At 50.8% G+C, this 19,719-nt stretch overlaps 11 protein-coding genes across 11 annotated transcripts; 7 read left to right on the top strand and 4 right to left on the bottom strand.

Annotated features, from left to right (window-relative positions):
* Positions 1 to 444: 444 nt before the first annotated feature.
* On the top strand, positions 445 to 1,884 carry TRVA0_040S00870 (uncharacterized protein; the record flags this gene model as incomplete). The annotated part of the gene is made up of 1 exon (XM_076686591.1): positions 445 to 1,884. One exon carries the CDS (start codon positions 445 to 447, stop codon positions 1,882 to 1,884), a length of 1,440 nt encoding a protein of 479 aa, XP_076539185.1.
* A 644-nt stretch (positions 1,885 to 2,528) lies between these two features.
* Positions 2,529 to 4,232, top strand: MRS6 (GTPase-activating protein MRS6; the record flags this gene model as incomplete). The annotated part of the gene is made up of 1 exon (XM_076686590.1): positions 2,529 to 4,232. One exon carries the CDS (start codon positions 2,529 to 2,531, stop codon positions 4,230 to 4,232), a length of 1,704 nt encoding a protein of 567 aa, XP_076539184.1.
* A 1,099-nt stretch (positions 4,233 to 5,331) lies between these two features.
* Positions 5,332 to 5,921, top strand: RPL28 (60S ribosomal protein uL15 RPL28; the record flags this gene model as incomplete). Its single annotated transcript, XM_076686589.1, has 2 exons — positions 5,332 to 5,393; positions 5,534 to 5,921. The coding sequence occupies 2 exons, from the start codon at positions 5,332 to 5,334 to the stop codon at positions 5,919 to 5,921; spliced, it is 450 nt and encodes a 149-aa protein (XP_076539183.1).
* Positions 5,922 to 6,520: 599 nt separating this feature from the next.
* YGK1 (HD domain-containing protein) lies at positions 6,521 to 7,159 on the top strand (the record flags this gene model as incomplete). Its single annotated transcript, XM_076686588.1, has 1 exon — positions 6,521 to 7,159. The coding sequence occupies one exon, from the start codon at positions 6,521 to 6,523 to the stop codon at positions 7,157 to 7,159; it is 639 nt and encodes a 212-aa protein (XP_076539182.1).
* Positions 7,160 to 7,363: 204 nt separating this feature from the next.
* ALG7 (UDP-N-acetylglucosamine--dolichyl-phosphate N-acetylglucosaminephosphotransferase) lies at positions 7,364 to 8,485 on the bottom strand (the record flags this gene model as incomplete). Its single annotated transcript, XM_076686587.1, has 1 exon — positions 7,364 to 8,485. One exon carries the CDS (start codon positions 8,483 to 8,485, stop codon positions 7,364 to 7,366), a length of 1,122 nt encoding a protein of 373 aa, XP_076539181.1.
* A 408-nt stretch (positions 8,486 to 8,893) lies between these two features.
* Positions 8,894 to 9,937, top strand: SEH1 (Seh1p; the record flags this gene model as incomplete). The annotated part of the gene is made up of 2 exons (XM_076686586.1): positions 8,894 to 8,945; positions 8,994 to 9,937. The coding sequence occupies 2 exons, from the start codon at positions 8,894 to 8,896 to the stop codon at positions 9,935 to 9,937; spliced, it is 996 nt and encodes a 331-aa protein (XP_076539180.1).
* Positions 9,938 to 10,699: 762 nt separating this feature from the next.
* Positions 10,700 to 12,043, bottom strand: TRVA0_040S00738 (uncharacterized protein; the record flags this gene model as incomplete). The annotated part of the gene is made up of 1 exon (XM_076686585.1): positions 10,700 to 12,043. The coding sequence occupies one exon, from the start codon at positions 12,041 to 12,043 to the stop codon at positions 10,700 to 10,702; it is 1,344 nt and encodes a 447-aa protein (XP_076539179.1).
* Positions 12,044 to 14,131: 2,088 nt separating this feature from the next.
* YMC1 (mitochondrial glycine transporter Ymc1p) lies at positions 14,132 to 15,067 on the bottom strand (the record flags this gene model as incomplete). The annotated part of the gene is made up of 1 exon (XM_076686584.1): positions 14,132 to 15,067. The coding sequence occupies one exon, from the start codon at positions 15,065 to 15,067 to the stop codon at positions 14,132 to 14,134; it is 936 nt and encodes a 311-aa protein (XP_076539178.1).
* Positions 15,068 to 15,456: 389 nt separating this feature from the next.
* CUE3 (Cue3p) lies at positions 15,457 to 16,650 on the top strand (the record flags this gene model as incomplete). The annotated part of the gene is made up of 1 exon (XM_076686583.1): positions 15,457 to 16,650. One exon carries the CDS (start codon positions 15,457 to 15,459, stop codon positions 16,648 to 16,650), a length of 1,194 nt encoding a protein of 397 aa, XP_076539177.1.
* Positions 16,651 to 16,677: 27 nt separating this feature from the next.
* On the bottom strand, positions 16,678 to 17,830 carry NSA1 (ribosome biosynthesis protein NSA1; the record flags this gene model as incomplete). Its single annotated transcript, XM_076686582.1, has 2 exons — positions 16,678 to 17,738; positions 17,788 to 17,830. The coding sequence occupies 2 exons, from the start codon at positions 17,828 to 17,830 to the stop codon at positions 16,678 to 16,680; spliced, it is 1,104 nt and encodes a 367-aa protein (XP_076539176.1).
* A 951-nt stretch (positions 17,831 to 18,781) lies between these two features.
* On the top strand, positions 18,782 to 19,681 carry FLX1 (mitochondrial FAD carrier protein Flx1p; the record flags this gene model as incomplete). The annotated part of the gene is made up of 1 exon (XM_076686581.1): positions 18,782 to 19,681. The coding sequence occupies one exon, from the start codon at positions 18,782 to 18,784 to the stop codon at positions 19,679 to 19,681; it is 900 nt and encodes a 299-aa protein (XP_076539175.1).
* Positions 19,682 to 19,719: the final 38 nt, after the last annotated feature.

Genomic DNA, 19,719 nt, shown 5'->3' with positions numbered 1-19,719 from the left:
TAAAATCCAAGGAGCTAAATAGTATTCAAACGTTTGATTTTATTTAATTGGTATGGTATTATCAAGCAATTTACTGGTACTGCTGGTCAGTTCTACAGTGTAACACCTATAGTGATACCGCGATATCGGACTAACGACATAGTACCATCCGACGTAATGTACCTAGCATAGTGCACCAGTTGACATAGTACCATCCGATATAGTACCAGTCGTGATTCTACAGTAGTGAAAGGCAATATGTAGGAAAAGGTATTAGCATAACCTATCAGCTTCACATTCGACGTAGCATGGAGCATGGAGCATGGAGCATGGAGCATGGACCGGGCAAGTCTTGGCGAGCGCAGCTATGTATGACCGAGTCACAAGAATATTTACCAATAATACCAACAGATAAAAAAAACGGCTTAAAGGCAGGGATAGTAGTTTCTCGCTGCCTGACAAGTGATGAAGTTGGTGGACCTGAGCAACTTTAATGTTGTGAGTGCTTTCCTAGGAGGTTTTACGCTTCTCTTCTGCCTGGTGTCCTTCACGCTCAAGGACCGGCTCTACATCGCAGAGCCGCTCCCGGCGATGCTCTTCGGGGTCGTGTTCCAGGAGGCACACTGGGCCCGGCCGAGAGCCTATGGCGACCCGAACGACATCTCTCGCGAGTTTGCGAGGCTGGTGTTGGGTATTCAGCTGACCCTAGCCGGGGTTCAACTGCCAGGCAAGTACCTTAAGCAGGCGAAATGGTCCATTTTCATGTTGCTGGTGCCGGTCATGACGGCGATGTGGGTCATTTCTGCTCTTATTATATTCCTCCTCGTGCCCGGGCTGACCTTCTTGGAGGCCTTGATCATTGGATCATGCATTACGCCTACAGACCCGGTGCTCTGTGCGTCGATTGTCCACGGCCGGTTCGCTGAGAAATACGTCTCCGAGCGGCTCAAGAACATCATTGTCGGCGAGTCCGGGGCCAATGATGGGTTCGGCTATCCCTTCTTGTTCCTGGCGTTGTCGATCTACTATTACTCCGGGGTAGAGATTGCGCGGCAGTGGATCGTGTACACGATTTTCTACGAGATTTTGCTCTCGGTGGCCTACGGGGCTGTAATTGGCTATTTGTTCCAGGAGATCGTAGTGTTTGGCAAGCAGCGTGGGTACATTGACCGAGACGCTTATTACCTGTCGGTGTTCGCCATGGCAATCTTCATTATGGGCACTGCGGGTTTAATTGGCACGGACGACCTGCTAGCATGCTTCATAGCGGGGAATCTGTTCACGTGGAACGACCGATTCCGCATAGACACTTTACATGACTCGCTACAGCCTGTCATGGACTTGATTCTCAACCTGGGCATCTTCATGTGGATTGGCGCCACCATGCCATGGACGTCGTTTAACGATGTGCTCCCGGTGTGGAGGTTTATTGTTATGGGAGTTTGCATTCTCGTCTTCCGGCGCGTGCCTGCTGTAGTGGCGTTTTACAAGCTCATTCCTGACATTGGCTCTTTCAACGAAGCGCTCTTCTCGGGCTTCTTTGGCCCCATTGGCGTAGGCGCACTGTTCTACCTTGAAATTGCCCTCCGGGAATTTGAAGAACAACACCAGCCACCGACGAGAGTGCTGGCTGAGACCATCGGTCCGGTGGTCTACTTTGCTATTCTCAGCTCAGTTGTCGTACATGGCCTCTCAATTCCGGTTATAAAGCTGATTATGACCCTCCGAAAAAACCTCTGCGGCCGTAATGACAAGCTCGTGAGCTATGCTACCGAGGGGAGTGCCAGTATCCGCATCCAGGTGGAGGAGGTTACCGAAGACGATGAGCCACCACAGCTCCCTGAGGCTACCGCCGTGAACTTTGCTACTCAAGCAAAAGCTCTAACTCCCTCACGCACCCTTTGAGCCCCCCAATCTTTACCTTCCTCAGTTAATATATCAAAGCAATGCGATTTCCAAGGCATATAGAGATAGGCTTGAGTCTATATGAGCAAGAAGTGTAACACCTACTTGAGCGTTATCTTCGAGGGCCAGCCCTCGAACTCCCGTAGTTGGGGGCTCTGCCCCCAAACCCCCAATTGACCTTGAGTACAATATCTCCGCGAAGCGGAGCCCCAAAGGGGGTTTGGGGGGACTGGTCCCCCATGAAACAGCTCGGCCGTTACAATTGATTTAGGGGCCAGCCCCCCAAACTCCCGTAGCTTCGCAGAGATCAATTGACCCTGACTATCTCCGCGTAGCGGAGCCCCAGGGGGGGTTTGGGGGGACTGGTCCCCCCCCCCCCCCCCAATTGCACTAGGGTAGAGCAGGTGCTACGCAGACGGAAAGCGTGCGGCTTAGCCAGCCGCACGAGCCTCACGGAGGTCCGATGACGCTATGGTCCTTTGGAGGAGGGGTGGACGACACGGAGAGACACCCCGCGAAAAGCTTTGAAAGGACCTCCGGAGAGAGAAAGAATTTTCCTACAGCGATTGAAGGGCGAAACCCAGGCAAACGACGATACACAGAACGAGATAAGGTATATTGAGAGAGAAGGAATAGAGAAAGCAATGTCGTCCTACTCAGCTACAGCCGCCACGCGACGAGGGTCGATTGTGCCGCCATTGTCCGGGGTCGACAGCCCGGCGGTGAGTGCAGTGCCTGAGCAGTGCGACGTGCTTATCTGCGGCACGGGCCTGGTGGAGAGCATCACGGCTGCTGCGCTGGCGTGGCAGGGCACGAGCGTCATTCATGTCGACAAGCACCCGTACTATGGCGACGTGTCGGCGTCGCTGACTGTCGACCAGCTCAAAGGGTGGGTCGACCAGGTGAACCAGGCTCGCGAGCCGGGGGTGTTCTCCAAGGCGATGTTGTACATCCCGCGGCCGCTCAGCTCGCGGCAGTACCTCATAGATCTGGCGCCGCGGCTCATGTTCGCGCGGAGCGATCTGCTGGACCTGCTCATCAAGAGCCGTGTGTCGCGATACCTCGAATTCAAGGCGCTGGGGTCCTTCCATACCTTTGAGAACGACAGCTTTGAGAAAGTCGCCGGGTCCAAGGAGGAGATTTTTACCGATCAATCGCTGACGCTGCTTACCAAGCGGTCACTCATGCGGTTCATGAAGTTCACCCTCGAGTGGGAGAGCCAGCCAGAGGTGTGGCAGCCATACGCTAATGAGCCAATTGGGCGGTTCCTGAGCGAGCAGTTTAAGCTGGGGGACCAGCAGGTGGCTGAAATTGTGCTGTCGATTGGCCTGTGCAAGAGCTTGGAGGTTCCCACCGTCAAGGCATTGCGCCGTATAGGGCGCTACCTGACCTCGCTCGATGTCTATGGCAGCTTCCCGACCCTCTATTCAATGTATGGTAGTGCCAGCGAGATTTCTCAAGGGTTCTGCCGGTCGGCGGCTGTCGCGGGAGCGACCTATAAGCTCAGTTCGCGGCTCATGTCGTATTCTGAGGAGGATAAGATTGCTCTATTTGAAGACGGATCGCGAGTAAGATACTCCGAGAAGCTTATCATCAGCCCGTCCAACAACCCGCGGCTAATTGATCACTCCCACGTCCCGCGGGACAAGATCCCGCCACAGCGTCAGGTGACGCGAATGGTCGCCATTGTGGCCAAGGACTGCAAGGAATGGTTCGCCGAGAACGAGAGCGCCGCCGTTGTTATCTTCCCGCCGGGGACTCTGAGCACAAACAACCGCTTTGTCGTCCAGGCCATCATTATGGGCTTTGGCAGCGGACAGTGCCCCGAAGGCCAGGCGGTGTGGTACCTTTCGACGCTAGAAGACCCTAATGTTGCGCGAAACGTTTTGGAAGAGGCCCTGCACAAGCTCGAAACGACCATTCTGCGGGAATCTACAGAAGACTTTGAAGTTGAAGGGCTCAATCCGGCCGATGTGTCGTACAGAGACGGGCTTCCCGTCGTATCCTCGGTCAAGCTGGGCCAGAGCATGCAGAACTTTGTCCCCAAGGAGAAACTGCAATTCCTGCTTAAGCTATGCTACACTCAGCAGATTTCTGGCGTCGAGCAGGCGTTCAATTCTACAGCGGTCATCCACACTCAGAGACCAAACGCAGAGATCACCTACGACGGAATAGTTCCCGCGGCCCGATCTCTCTACGCTTCGGTGGTCGGTTCGGATGATGACTTCTTTGACGTGGATTTCGAGGATGAAGAGGACGAGGTTCCCCAGGCCCACCATGCCGCAGAGGACCACCCTCCGGATGACGGACACCATGTAGGCGACATTGGTGACGAGATGGAATTGTAAATATCACCTAATCTCTATACATATATTTTCTAATGACAATGTTTACGTTTTTTTTTCTATCCCGGCAGCTACTATTGTAGTAGTAGTCAATGGGGGGACCAGTCCCCCCAAACCCCCCTTGGGCTCCGCTACGCGGAGTTTCAAATGCATCTCTACGAAGCGGAGCCAGGGGAGGTTCAAAGGCTGGCCCTCGAATACGCCTACCAGTAGTAATTCTTGGGGGGACCAGTCCCCCCAAACCCCCCTGGGGCTCCGCTTCGCGGAGGTTTTGTGGGGTCGTATGTAGATTGGGGACATGGGACCCACCAGGAATCGCGGTCGTTCAATGCTCACTACCTACTCCGGTAATTAATTACAGCAGTGCTATGTATTTGAGTCCATTGCAGGATAAATCTATACCAGTGCTAGGCGACGCAAGTGCGTCAGTGCAATGTAGCATGCATATGGATATATTGACCGTACAGGTACCGGTGGTAAGATAGCTCCAATATTGAGGGTTTATACGCACTATACAACTGTAGTACTATAGTACTTCTATCGTTCTGATGCGTAATTGTACTATAGATTTAGTAGTATAGTCTACAGTTAACGTATTCATTTAGACAGTTCTGAAATTGAACAACAGTAACTGGGCTTATCATTACCAGTACAGAATAATATGGATCTACTATCCTATGACCTATGGTAGACCATTACATGAATTACTTTACAGTTGCGGACTTCAATGGCCGAATAATGGAAATAGATCAATCGATACAATTACATCCAGTCACATACCAATGGCTCCTCGTACTAAACGTCGCTGTCACCCACGGTCAGTCAGGGCATCGCCCAAGGTCAAGGCACGCTGGATTCTGAAATTTACCCAGTCAAGGGTAAATTATGTTCTTCCCTGTGACTCCCAGTTTCCGTTTTGGGCGCGCGCCGCCAACAGGTTTTCCCGTCCCGGTAAAAATTCACACAACGAGGCAGTTGGGAGGAAAAGCCCTCCCCAAGGTGGGTTGGCGCGGCAGAGCGCTGAATCGCGGGACATTCAATTTTGAAAAACTTCACTTGAACAGTCAACTTTCGGCACATACATACATTTCGACAATAAAAAATGCCTACCCGACTTAGCAAGACCCGAAAGCTCAGAGGCCACGTCTCCATGGGTGGCGGACGGTAAGTACTTTTTATTTTGGAACGAGCGAGATTTGCGGTTTGCGGGACTAGTGGTGATTTATTGCGACATGACTTGATAAAGACTGCGATTGTGACCTCGAAAAAGATAACGTGGAACGAGATGGGCTAACAGCTGTTAGTGTCGGTAAGAACCGAAAGCACCCCGGTGGTCGAGGTATGGCCGGTGGTCAGCACCACCACCGAACCAACTTGGATAAGTTCCACCCTGGTTACTTCGGTAAGGTTGGTATGCGAACCTTCCACTACCAGAAGAACCACGACTGGAAGCCAATCCTCAACCTGGACAAGCTGTGGACTCTCATCCCAGCTGAGCGACGAGAGCAGTACCTTGCCTCCCCATCTGCTGAGAACGCCCCAGTCATTGACACCCTGAACGCTGGCTTCGGCAAGGTTCTTGGCAAGGGCCGAATTCCAAACGTCCCAGTCATTGTCCGAGCCCGATTCGTCTCTGCTCTTGCTGAGAAGAAGATCAAGGCTGCTGGTGGTGTTGTTGAGCTCATCGCTTAGATAAAATCAAAACGGTAAATGTATTAATTATTCACGATCACCTGTTATATCAGCTTCTCCGCGAAGCGGAGCCCAAGGGGGTTTAGGGGACTGGTCCCCCAATTGCTGTTGGATACTCTATGGAGATTAATCAATTGATCTATGATCTACGTTCTCTCCGCGTAGCGGAGCCCCAGGGGGTTTGGGGGACTGGTCCCCCAATTGTTACTGCTGGTACTCTATAGTTTCGTGGAGGACAACATATTGACTCAATTTACGGCTTGTTTTTCCGTAACAAACTTTTGTAACAAAAAACTCATCATGTAACAAACTTCCGTTACAAAATGCAGCAACGCCCCGGCGACAGATTTGTACTCAGTCTGTAACAAATTCCCGTAACAGCACATGGCTGCGCGTAGTAAAACAATAACTACACTAATTGCAGTACTCGTAGTAGCGATGTATTCAAGGGCCAGCCCTCGAGCTCCCGTGGCTCCGCTTCGCGGAGATTCTCAAATGAGGTTTATTTAGTGATACATCGTATAGTAGGGCAGTCGCGTGTTTGAGACGCGTTCCGGCGGAGCGAAAAATTGAACGACACCCACACATTACACAATAGAATGTCGGTTTGGACGGTGGAGGAAGCGATCCCCGAGGATATCAAGGCAGAGATCGCCAAGATCCCGGCCTCGGGGAGCAAGACGGTGCGGTTCCTACGGTTCCTCAACATCATCAAGCGCCTAAAGACGACGATGCGCACCGGATGGCTCAACTTTGGCGTCAACGACGCCGAGTCCATCGCGGACCACATGTACCGCATGGGCATCATCAGCTTTATGGCCGAGAGCGGCGTCGACTCGAACCGGTGCGTCAAGATGGCGCTCGTCCACGATATGGCCGAGAGTCTGACCGGCGACATCACGCCCGAGGATCCCGTCTCCAAGGAGGAGAAGCACCGCCGAGAGCTCGAGGCCATCACCTACTTGCGAGATCTGCTCAAGCCGTTTAATAGCGACGTAGCTGACGAGATGTACGAGCTGTGGAACGAGTATGAGAACGTCTCGACCAAGGAGGCTCGTTTCGTCAAAGATGTTGATAAGTTTGAGCTCATGGTCCAGTGTCTTGAGGAGGAGAAGCGGTACGCCAAGAAGAAGGATCTCGGCGTGTTCATGGGCGTGCGGTCCCAGATCAAGACCTCCATGGTCAGCGAGTGGGCTGACGAGGTGCTACGAGAGAGAGAGGCGTACTGGTCGCAGTAGTTAGAATCATCATTTATTTGTTTTTGCCAAATTGGGGGGGACCAGTCCCCCGAGAACACCTGAGTTCGACCTTCGCCGAGAATTTGAAGACCTGGGGCTCGACTTTGCCTAGTATTAGAAGCTTGGGGTGTCGACTTTGCTTAGAATTAGAAGCCAGGGGGTCGGTGGTCGGTTTCGCCATTAAGGGTGACTCCATCGCAAAAGCTAAAGGTTGTCTCTTCCAAAGACAAGGATTGCAAGAGTGTGCCGTAGTGCGACGGCAGACAGGCCGCTGATAAGCTGGATGGTAAGTAGTAGCGTCGTAAGCTTGTCCTCTCGTAGCGGACCAATCCGGACTAGCACAAGATTGATAAGGGTCATATTGGAGATCTCAATTGTGCCCTTATCGTCCTCCCACATACCAATAAGACCCAGGAAGGACAGGAGCCTCAAAACAGGTACGACAAACTTCTTGGGGCGTTTCACCACAGCCCGCGAAGGCTCTAGTAATCCCGTTGCTGGATTTAATTTCGGCAGCCTGTGCCGCGGGCAATCCACCAACTTGAACAGCTGGGGTACGGAGTAGATAAAGTTGAAAATCTGTGGCACGAAGAAGAGTAGCAGCGTTTTGGAAAAGTGACCCTGGATGCCTCCAACCGCAAATACCATGCCAGCGAAATAGCAGAAAGTGTCTCCGACAAACACACGAGCAGGATACCAATTGTACATAAGCAGTGCTAGGGTAACTCCGAGGAAAGGTATCAGGAGGTAGGCGCTCAGCAAGTGCGATTCCTGGGCCGGATGGTCTGGAAGAGTTATATAGAGCATATCATTGGCAAGAATAACGATGCCAATGACAAAGGACTGGCCCACTTCCAGCCCGTTGACTCCAGCGTAAATGTTGATGGCATTGGGGCAGAAAATGGCTACCGCAGCCATGTACACATAGTAAAGCGCCCCGAGGTCAATTGTCTTGCCCAGCCCCAAGAATTCAGGTAGCATGACCCTCGTGACACCAAAGTCCACGTAGTACACAATGAGTAATGGGATCGCTGCAATTGCCGGGAGGAAGAACTTGTTTCGCCAGCGAATGTCAAACAGATCGTCTGCCACACCGAGCATGACCATTGCCTGCAAACACAGTAAAGCAGACAGATACTCTGCCAACTTATTGTGTGGAAACAGGTGCAGAGTTCTGCCCATATTGACCTCCTCCATGCCTTCTTCTCGGTTTCCGCTCCCGGAAGTCGTGGTCACAAGGTACTTGTAGAACATAAACGGGATAAAGAAGACCATGCTGAACAAATAAACGGTCGCCGGAATTGCGCCTATCGTCTCGGGCAGCATTGGCTGGTCCTTCTTGGCCAGATCCCGCCCTTTAAGCCCCGCAGCTTCAAAAGAGGGAGCCAGTCGCGGAATCAAGTAGTACGTAACTGCGAACCCCACCACCGCAAATCCCACCGAGCATTGTATCGGGTGCCTCTCCGGGTAGAATATGAGCCCAATTCCGGTCCCAGCTACTGCGGATAACGCCAGGCTCTTCATCTTGTCACCATTTATCGAACCGTCCGGTATAAAGGGGGAAGGCACACCGCAGGCTTTTGGATCATGACACTTAATAATGGCACGGCTGTGCAGTTAATGTCTCACCATCACCGGAATGTCCCAACGCGCGCGCGGCCCACCACACGACATTTCTGGGGGGTTGGAAAATCCAAAGCCGAAGACGAAGGGTTCGCCGATAGACCAGCAGCGATGAAGCCGTTCTTTTCGGGCCACGAGGACCTGGTCCATGATATCGCCTATGGTAAGTTGATTGTATTTACAAAGTGGAGTGACAGCTGACAATTGTAAGACTTTTACGGCAAACGACTGGCGACATGCTCGTCCGATCAGCACGTCAAGGTGTTTGACAAGACGGAGAATGGCTCGTGGGAGCTGTGCGACAGCTGGAAGGCGCACGATTCCGCAGTTGTAAAGATCTCCTGGGCCTCTCCAGAGTATGGTCAGGTTATTGCGACGTGCTCGTATGACTCGACAATCCGCATCTTTGAAGAAGACAGCCGGGAGGCTCCACGCAGCGGTAAGCGGTGGAAGCGAAAACACACAATTTCCGACTTTGGCGGGCCTCTGTACGACATCGAGTTCGCGCCGGGCCACCTGGGGCTCAAGATCGCGTCAATTGGGTCGGACGGCACGTTCAGGATCCACGAGGCGCTGGATCCGAACTCTATGCATTACTGGTCGACGGTCGTCGAGGTGAGCATTCTGTCGAATCCGCCTAGCCGGACACTGCAGTCCTCTTTTGCATTGTCGTGGTGCCCGTCCATGTTCTTCAAGGAGTTTATTGTAATTGGCGTGCTCGAAGACGCATTCATCTACCAGAAGGACAGCCAGGGCCGGTTCGTCCGCGCAGCACAGCTGCCAGAGCACAAGGGGCTCATTCGAGACGTAGCATGGGCCCCGTCTATGGGCCGCGGGTACCAATTGGTCGCGACTGCGTCGAAGGACGGCTATGTGCGTATTTTCAAAATTACCCAGAAGCAGTCGCGGGACTTTGGTGACGAAGACCATGAGAAGGTTGTTCCATTGGATGTAGAATTGATCTCGAAGCACGACGACCACCATGGCGAGGTCTGGCGTGTCAGCTGGAACCTTACTGGGACAATTCTTGCTTCTTCGGGCGATGATGGCAAGGTTAGATTTTGGAAGGGCTCTTATAGTAGCGAGTTCCAGTGTATGGCTGTCGTGTCTGCGGAGGAGCGTGGCGACGATGTCATCGACGAAGATAACGAGTAATTATTTATACGTGTAACAGTACTTCAATTTTTTTGTTCACCTATTGCGAGACTGGTCAAGCACTTGGGTGTAAGCCCTGGACCTTTCGCTGCTACTCTTCACAGTATTCAGCGAGCAATTCGCCAAATATAAGAAGTACATAGAACCGCATTCTTACCGTAGGGTGTGTTCGAGGGCCAGCCCTCGAGCTCCCGTAGTTGGGGGCTCTGCCCCCAAACCCCCGCTAACAAGAAGTCTCTTAATTGTCGACCAGATCTCCGCGCAGCGGAGCCACAGGGAGGTTTGGGGGGACCGGTCCCCCCATAATGTCCAGGGGGGGAATGACCCCCAGGATCAAGTCTTAACAACTCTGTTTCGTCCTTAACACCAAGGAAGGACTCTGCGCGGTCACTAAGCTCCTGGAAGCCAATCCGCGCATCTTCTCTTAAGACGGTAAAATCTCCATGAGAGAGGTTAGCAAAGATTTTCCTACTTGCCTGTATTTGACTGCGCGCAATCAATTACACTACGTCAAGAAGGTTTTCACTCATGCTATCAGCGGAAATCGACCCCGTCTACCTTTACTGGATATTGTTATATTATATTAGAAACCTCATGTACTTCGATTAGTCCTCCTTCGCCCTACGCAGCGGACTTTAATCAAGATTATTATTATAACTCTTGTTATATTATAACCGTTCTGGTAATAAATAAGCATTACTGGGCCACCAAACAGCAACGGGCACGAAAAAAAGATTTCATTAATTCATTAACTCATTAATTCTAAAACCATCCGGTTGGTCCTATTGGAGCACCTAGAATACTCAAAATAACATCAATGGCCGCCGTTCCAAGGATCTCAAACGACTCAATGTTAAGTGCGTTGCTAAGAACAGTCGTCTTAGTACACCCGGACTGAACTGCCCGGCCATTCATTCGATCATTGAGCCACGACAGCGCGTCACCCATACCAAAGAGCGTCTCCGTCAAGTGCTCGGCCGCGAGATCCTCACGGAATTCGATGTTGACGCCCTTGGCACAGAAGCTATTGTAAACTCGTTCCGCTTGGCTAACCGGAGCCACCTCGTCGTTCTTAGCGTGATAAATGAAGAATGGTGATTTTGGCAAATTCGCATCGGTCATGGCGTTCTCCTCAAGAACTTCGTGGATAACCGGATTGTAGAAAACATCTGTACCGTTGACGAGGTACTTGCTGTACAAATCTTGGTCAAAGAATGGAAGGATGTAATCAGTCATGCACATATTCTTGACACTCTCGAAAGTAGAGACGGAATTTGGCTTTAGGTACTCTTGGATCGTCTCATTGAATTTCGGATACTCAGACGCAAGGCCCATCAATCCGGCTGGAACAAGACCTACAAATGGGCCAGAGTTTACAGCGAGCGCCACGGCGGTAATGTTAGTGACAAAGCCTCCAACAGCCGTGCCAGCGATCTCCAGCTCAGGGTAGTAGCTAGGCTGGAGCTCAGCAGCCCACCCAGACGCAAGAGAGCCACCAGAGTACCCCCAAAGAGTAACAGTCGCATCAGACTGAACACCAGTAATATCCTGGGATTGCAGTACGGCTCGCAATGAATCAAGCACACCGTGACCTGCCATGTGGCCAGCTGTGAATGCCGCCTCTGGGCCCTCGTAGTCAGGAGTAATGACGATCCAGCCCTGGTCAAGGGCGACTTCCATCATGAGGAACTCGGTCTGAGCAATAATTGCGCCTGAACTGTCAGACTGGAATTGGATAGTGTACGACGGCGAGCAGTCCCAGCAGGACGAGTCCTGGAAGGTCTGGTACGAAAGAACCTTGGTAAAGTCTGCATTTTGGGGCACGAATACAGTAGTCACTGTAGCTCGTGGGTTGTTATTGGAGTCGGAAGTCTTGTAGAGGATTTGATAGGTCTTTTGCAGATTGAATTTGATAATGGTGAACCCTGGAGGGTTTGGAGTCTCTCGATATCGCAGAATAGCACCCAAGTTCTCTCCCTCCCACCCTTCAGGGGGAACATAAAATGGGTCTTCCGAAGGTGGAAGTGGAACAGCTCGTTTTTCCAGCGGTGGATGAGCAATTGGAAGCACTTTTTCCTTGGAACTGGTGTCAATCGGCACGGCCATGGCCGTGAGTGCCTGGATAGACACTACTGCGAGCGTCGCGAGTTTCGAGAGGGAAGGTACTTTCATGAGGTAGTTCTTTTGTTCGTGATGCTGGTTAAACCAGAACCATCAGTAGCCTTTTTATAGGTCGCGGCCTATGGGATCCTACATGGCGTATCATTGTATTCACATGGCGACTGCAGTTGAACTTCATGCTTGAGCCGAAGCAGGACGATGAAGTCGTTTCGGAAATCCCTGCACTCTCGTCACTCGTGTAACTGGTGTGCGATGCTTACGTAGTGTATAGACATCCCACTTTTTTTGGTTCAGTCTCCAATGGCTACTGTTATTTTTGCTTCTAGTTATTTGAAAGACCATATTATGTTCACAGTAAGTATTCAAATTCCTATCATATGAACCTTGCCTGCCATGCTACAGATGATTCGGCTGTGTACATCAAATGCTTACGTTTATTATTCTGGAATGGCCCACCTACACGTATTACTGTTGAGCTACAATGCCTGCAAATTCAGAGCCGTTGATGATCAGTGCCGGTATACCTTTTCGCTTTCAAATCTTTACCCCGCAATTCAGGGATGCACGAAGGCCGCCTTTACGCACGCCTAAAGGGAAAGCGGGTTCATCCTTTACTTTAATTATGCTAGCCGAAAGTTAACGCTAGATCACCTGTACCTGAAGCACATCTTCTGGCGAAGCCATTTTTTATTCAGGAACGGATTGCGGGATTAGGGAGAAGCTGTTAGGGGTGGCTCCGTAAGAGTGAGGAGAAGGCAGCTACATACGCATAATGCACTGCACTGAGTAGGGGGCTCTAGTAAAAAAGCATGCCAGCTGGAGAAAGTGCATATCCGTGCGTCTTTACTCCATACATCAGATGCTATCGGCCGGCGTGCCGTATTACCGACGATTAAGATCGCTAAACGAAGAATATTGGTGTATGAACAATTTAAAGCTTTTTCATTATCACATAGGTTGGAAGTGCTTTCTCTGAAAAATCTTCTTCAATTTTATTTCAACATTGGCGGCTACTCCAATTGTTTTACCGTATTTTAGGTATTGTACAAAGTCAAGCTTACTACTCTTAGTCTGTCAATGAATAGAGACTACTTTTTTCCTCCGAGTATCAATCGTATAAACCCAAATCAGCTTGATTTATCGTAAACTCCGGAAGTTAACTGTACTTGTACAGTGTAACTCCGAGTTTGCAAACATGCTACTACGGGTTAAAAAGTTTCTTTTCATACTCTCTATAACAGTTAGATCTGCGAGGAATTGCTGCTACTACTATAACAGTGTGGAATTGGGGTAGTATATAAATTCCAAAGTTTTTCTTAGTTGTTGACTAAACTGTTATGAATTGCATATCGCCAATATGGATTACCAATTGGAAGTACCCGGTACCGGTTAACATACGTATGTACCGTAAATGTGCCTAGCTACTAGTATTGATTATGGGAGATACAAACATAGATTCAGTGAAAATAGAAATATATTTATAATTTTACTATTTAACTACCGGTACCTGGTACAATTGAAAAAAAAAATGAATGTACCGGTATCGGTAATTTTCCAGGGGTGAGTGGAGCATATAACGATTCGGCCTATCGGCCAACCGAACATCACACTACACGACATGTCCGAATCATTATTCAAAGAATTCAGAGACTACCCATGGGATACTGACGAAGCATTCCAGAATGGACTCCAGCAAGTACTACAAAGCGTAACCCCCCAAGACCCTCTCTCCAAAGAAGAGGTTGTTCTCCGAGCCAAGGCATTTTTCTTCAACAAAGCTACCAACGAAACAGTCGACATCGAACAATACAGGAAATGGGCGACTCCTGAAGAGCAATCCCTCCCCTCAGAGGGCGAAGCACCCCGTTCCTACGAAGAAATCGTCGAACTGATCCTTTCCGGCAAGCCAATCCCGGGGATCAAGCAGATTCCAAACGAGGTACTGGGCCAAGAGGCATCGTCACAGTCAACGGCCCCCCAACGCAAGAAACCGTGGGAAAAGTAACATTCATCTGTCATTTCAAAGTCTATCAGCATTTCTATGGTCGTAAAGTAAGTGTTCGTAAAAAAACTCTAGTGAAGCGTTCTCATGACTGCCTCGAACGCAGCCAGGGCAGCGGCATTGGCGGGGAAAGACCGCAGAATTGAAGGGACGAATCCCTTGAAGAAGCCCCGATAGCCGTACTGGCGGTAGACGCCCTTGACCGCCTGGGCCCAGCTGTTGTACTGGGGGTTATGCATATTGTCCGTCATAATGCGCTGCTTGACAACGTCGGCCGGGTACGCAAAGACCCAGAACACGGTCGCACTAAGCCCTCCGGCCCAGAAATTGACCGCTGTCGTCGGCATAGCCGGCATATTCTTCTCAAACCACTTGGTGAAGATATCGTAGCTGCCCCACCAGAAGATGAAGTTCGTCCGGAAGATCATGGTCGGGATGAGGCCCCGGTACAATCCGCGCACTAACCCGTTCTCTCGGAGAAGCGTCAGAGCACAGTTCACCGGGCCCTTATACAGCTTGGATTTGGCATCGTACTGCACCTGCAGCCGCGCCTTGACGTGCTCGACTGGAGCAGCCACGAAACTCACCGTCCAGCCGGCGAACATACCAGCTGTGATCTTGCCCAGGAAAGGAAGCTCCTTTTCGTCCGGGTAGATGTGCTCGTGGATCAGCCGCCGGTAGTTGTGGAGAGACCCAAGCATGACGGAGTCCATGACCATCCAGCCGACCAGCGGTGGAGTGCATCCTTTGTAGAACCCGCGGATTCCTTCCTTGCGCATCGTCTGGAGCACACAGTCCATGGGGCCCTTGAAATGGCCGTCCTTGGCGGTTTGGAGCCGCACCTTGACGGTATCAAAGGGATGCCCGACCATATTCTTGGTCACGCCGGAGAACATGCCCGCCACGAACCCGAGGTATCTCGGAGGCTGGCCTCGCTCCTCTACTAATGGCTTCTCAGCGATCTGAGGCTTGAACTGGCTCTTGATCTCTGACTCATATGAAGTCATTCTTAGCGGGCTGATTGGGACCCAGAAGGGGGGTCGCGAACACCACAATTTAAAGGTTCCTCGGAGCCGCTTTCACTCCGAGCGATATCGGCATACGGAATATGGAAGTTGAGATTATAGCATACCCTTTACCGGAAATAAGGCGTCAAGTGGACGATGAGGTGTGGGAGTTGGCGGTTCAAGGATGGGTGAAGGTGCTTGAGGCGTTTGCGTCTCGTGAAGTGGAGTTTTCTGGCGATCTGGCTGGGTTCCTGGCTTCATACGTCCGCAGTTGCGGTTCTGAGTCGGGTCAAAAATTGAGGAAGTCGGTGCTTGAAGATCAATTGAGGAAACTAGTGTTCTATTTGATTACAAGAGCGCCAGAAGCATTACCGTCGCCTAGCGTTGAGATGGTGTGGGACTTTGTGTCGATATATGGCGCAAAGAACAAGCGGGCGGTGACTAAGTACATCCTCGGGGTCCAGTCCCAGGGGGCGCCTATGATTATCCAGAGGCTTGCTAAACTTATATTGCATTATACCAAGAGTAAAGACCAGTCGGCAATTGCCAATGTGGCGGTGTTATTTTCGGATGCCGAGCTGGCGCGGGAATTGCTGAATAACGACCGGTTGTACCGCGATCTTGACAATATTGGGGGCGAGTTTGCCCTGAGAGTTGCTTCGAGGATCCGCAATACCATGGAGCAGTCTCCTGACCCGATCAAGGTCGAGACTCTGCTTGAACTATTCCCACAGCTGTCGTTTAATGGTGCTTCATCGTTCCTCAACCAGTTTAGCGGCAATGTTGAGTCTGCCAGTGCATATCTACTTGAAAACCCTGACGCGTTGAGTGAGCCTCAGACAAGTTCGTATGAAGATATCGCCAAGGCGCCGAAGGAGAAGTTCATATTCGGCAAGAAAACACCACTTGAGCTCACAAAGCAGTCCAAGTCGCATCTCGAAACCACCCTTAGGCTCATATACGAAGCAGATGAGGATGAGAGAGATGATACGTATGCCGAGGCAGAGGCGCTCGAAGAGTCTACTCCAGAATCCTCAAAAGCCGTGGACAAAACCGAACAGTACCTGTGGGAAATGTACGAATCCTCGCCGCAACTGTTTGCCAAAGAATCGCGAAAGTCCAGTGCCCGTGGCAAAATGCGTAGCGTCACTGATTGGTCCGATGAGCAGATTGAAGGGTGGGCTAGAATGCTTGAACGACAACCCAAGCGAAAGCAGATCCTCCAGCAGCGGTATATGTTCAGCGGAAACCGTTTTGCCAAGAAGCACGCATCATTCTTGGACCAGCCTAATAATCGGCCAAATGAAGTGCAACACTCAGATGAAGACACACGGGGCTCTGGATTCTCCACGCCCAGATTCAAGAGCTCGCCCAAAGTAGATGGCTCACCCAAATTAGAGGGCTCTGGGACGTCTACACCGTCCGAAGTCGAGAACTCTGGTACATCTACACCGTCCAAATTCGAGGGCTCAAGCACTTCGGCGCGACGAAACCAACAGCGCAAGGAGCAAAATAAAGCCCGGCATGGGAACCATAATAGAAAAGCCGGCCATGCCAAGAAAATGGCCAAGGGAATGGCATAAATATATTAATATACATGAGTCGATGAATTACTCGGTCCGCTTCTTCTTCTTTTTGGATCCCTTTTCAAGCTCCTGCCACATTTCTTCCTCTTCCACTTCATCCTCATTCATCTTGCGCTTGACATCCTGGGAAGTGTCATCCTCCAACACCCATACAGCCGATATCTGCGTTCCAATGAACACCTTACCCAAAGTCTCTCGGGTCTTGATGTCAAAGGTTCTGAGGTATCTGTCCAGACCACCCGTGGCCAGGATTGAGTTATTGAATGCATGAATATCCTGGACGGCTCCAGTTGCGCCTTGGAACTTGCCCAGGGACTTCATATCCTTGAGTGAGAATAATGCAGTCGTCGTGTGGTTGTCGCTAAACACAATGGTATCGCTGTCGCCGCCTGAAGCAAAGGCGGATATAGGGTGCTCAGCAACCTTGACGCTCTCGTAGGGTCGTCTACCACGTTTGGTATCGTACAGTCGGATCTGTCCGTAATGAGTTGTAATCACGAATTTCTCATGGGACCCTAGAAAGACTATGCCGGTGGGCCAGATCGGGACCGTCATGTCTAACCTGTCATTCTTGACGTTCTTTCCTTTGAACACAGTATTGATTTTCTCCTTATCGTCCCACTTGAGCTCTATCAGCTGGACATCCCAGTCCTTTCCTCCAATTGCAAACACTGAGCTTTTGGAGTACCGCTTGAAGAACGACAGTTTTTTCCCCGCCTTATTGTCAATGTGGACATCTGCAGCCTCGTGGTTTTCAAGGTTAAACCGCTTTACCACGCCCTTCTCGGTACAGGCGACCAGGTACTCGCCACAGTGTTCGAGCCCAACAAACTTGTCTTCCTCTGCTTCTTCTTTTTGGTTAGGTTCGCTCCACGAGTGGACGAGAGCCAAATCGTCGGTATTAAGATCGTAGATTTCTACCGATCCATTGCGCCGTGCAGCAATTGCCAGTCTATTGCCTTTGTATTCGGTAACTCTCACGAGATCGATGCAATCTTTCCTACCTTTCTCGTGGTAGGTGTTGATACTAGAGGGCTCAAGTGAGTCTCGTTTCGAGGTATCAGTCCCTCGTGGAAAATCAGCAACTAGCAAATGTGTTAGTAACGATCTTCGAATAGATCTGGAATATCTTACTTTTTAAACTGCCCGAATCCTCCGCAGCCAGCAATACCTTCATGGTTCTCTATCGCTTGAATTTTTCAAATCAGCGCTCGGGTTTGATATTTTTTTATCGCTCCATAGTGCTTGCGCGCGCATGCTGTATCATCATTGATCTGATAGTACCCCGACAAGGTGTGATCCTTCCATGCTACTCTACCACAAAAATGAATTAACCAGTGTTCTCATGTACTATTCCTCCAAGTGTCCAGTGGACTGCTACTGGGGCGCTGCCCCAGACCGTTAGTAGGGGGGTTGCACCCCCCAAACCCCCCTTCCCCCGCCTGTGCGGCTCGTGAGGCGTGTGCGGCTCGTGGGCTGGCTAATGTAGGACATACGATAGTTGTGTGATTCCTGTGTGGGGGATTCAATGTAATAACTAGAGATATGAAATATATTCTGGAATTCCCTCAATCAACCATTATAAACTAGTAGTCGTTATACAATATCAGAGTAATGCCAAGTTGCTGATGTCAGATTACCCCTATATCCAAGTACGGTCTGCTGAAATTGAAGAAAGCCCCACGCAAGACGGCTCTCGCACATGTAGGGCTTCCAATTAATTTTCGTGTGCCATGGCTCCGGCATGTCGGTCGGTGTCCTATAGGTTCCTCGGTTATGTCATACGATCCTTCTAACTCTCGCAAAAACAGGTTACCAGGTCATCTACATATAATAACATTCCAAATTTATAAACCATTCACTAGGAACTCTTCCAAAGAATTCAATTCTAAATGGAAAATATCCATGAATATTAGCCTGGGTCCTGATGGAGGAGGGACGGACGAATGGCCGAGACGGAGTGGACCGGGGCCGGACCTCGGTTTAACTGATAATCGCATGCTGCGGCTAGACATACCTTACCCCATATAGTCCATGCGACAGGAGACATAAAATATATATATACCCCGCTATACCCAGCTCTAATAGTCTAGCAATTCCCATAGCTGTAAAAAGAAGAGAAGAGAAAATGTCTAATGATACCGTAGCACACGCTGTTGCTGGCGCCGGAGGTGGTGTCCTGTCTACTGTCGTTACATACCCGTTGTTGACCCTGTCGACTCGGGCCCAGACCGAGGCGGCTCGAATCAAGAAGGAGGAGGAAGACAGCTCTGATCCCGATGTGAAGAAGAACACCAGTGCTCTCCACGCTGCGCGACAGATCGTCCAGCGGGAAGGCATATCTGGACTCTACTCCGGGCTGGACTCGGCAGTGTTTGGCATTGCCATTACCAACTTCATCTACTACTACTTCTACGAAGGAACCAAGGCGTTCTTCAAGAGCGAGATCCTCTCGACGCCGCAGACCATGGCCGCTGGCGCGCTCGCCGGGTCTGCCACCGTGTTTGCGACCAACCCGATCTGGGTCGTCAACACGCGAATGACCGTCAAGGACGGCGGCAAGAAGATGGGCATGATCGAGACTGTTAACGATCTCATCAAGCACGACGGTGTAAAGGGCCTCTTCTCCGGCATTGGCCCGGCGCTGGTGCTGGTCATCAACCCAATTCTGCAGTACACCATCTTCGAGCAACTCAAGAACGCTGTACAGCGGAAGCGAAAGCTCACCCCGCTTGATGCGTTCTTCTTGGGCGCCCTGGGCAAGATTGTCGCTACCAGCGTCACTTACCCGTATATTACGCTCAAAGCGCGGCTGCAGGTGCGAAACAAGAGCGGCGAGGCCAGCAGCAACCTCATTCAGGGCATTCGACGGATTATTGCCGCTGAGGGTGTTTCCGGTTTGTATAAGGGCATTTCCACCAAGGTCCTCCAGTCGGCCTTGACCTCGGCCTTTTTGTTCTTCTTCAAGGAGCAGCTTTATGCCGTCGCCGTCGTGCTCCTCGCCTTCCTGCGGAAGCTCCGAAAGTAATTTTTAATCCTCCAATTGTACTCTAATGGTTGATCCAC

This window comes from Trichomonascus vanleenenianus (assembly GCF_965637985.1).
Source record: "Trichomonascus vanleenenianus strain CLIB 3782 genome assembly, contig: TRVA0_040S, whole genome shotgun sequence".
Lineage (NCBI taxonomy): Eukaryota > Fungi > Ascomycota > Dipodascomycetes > Dipodascales > Trichomonascaceae > Blastobotrys > Blastobotrys vanleenenianus.
Note: the sequence above shows the minus strand (reverse complement) of the source record. Positions and strands in the feature narration are given on the sequence as shown.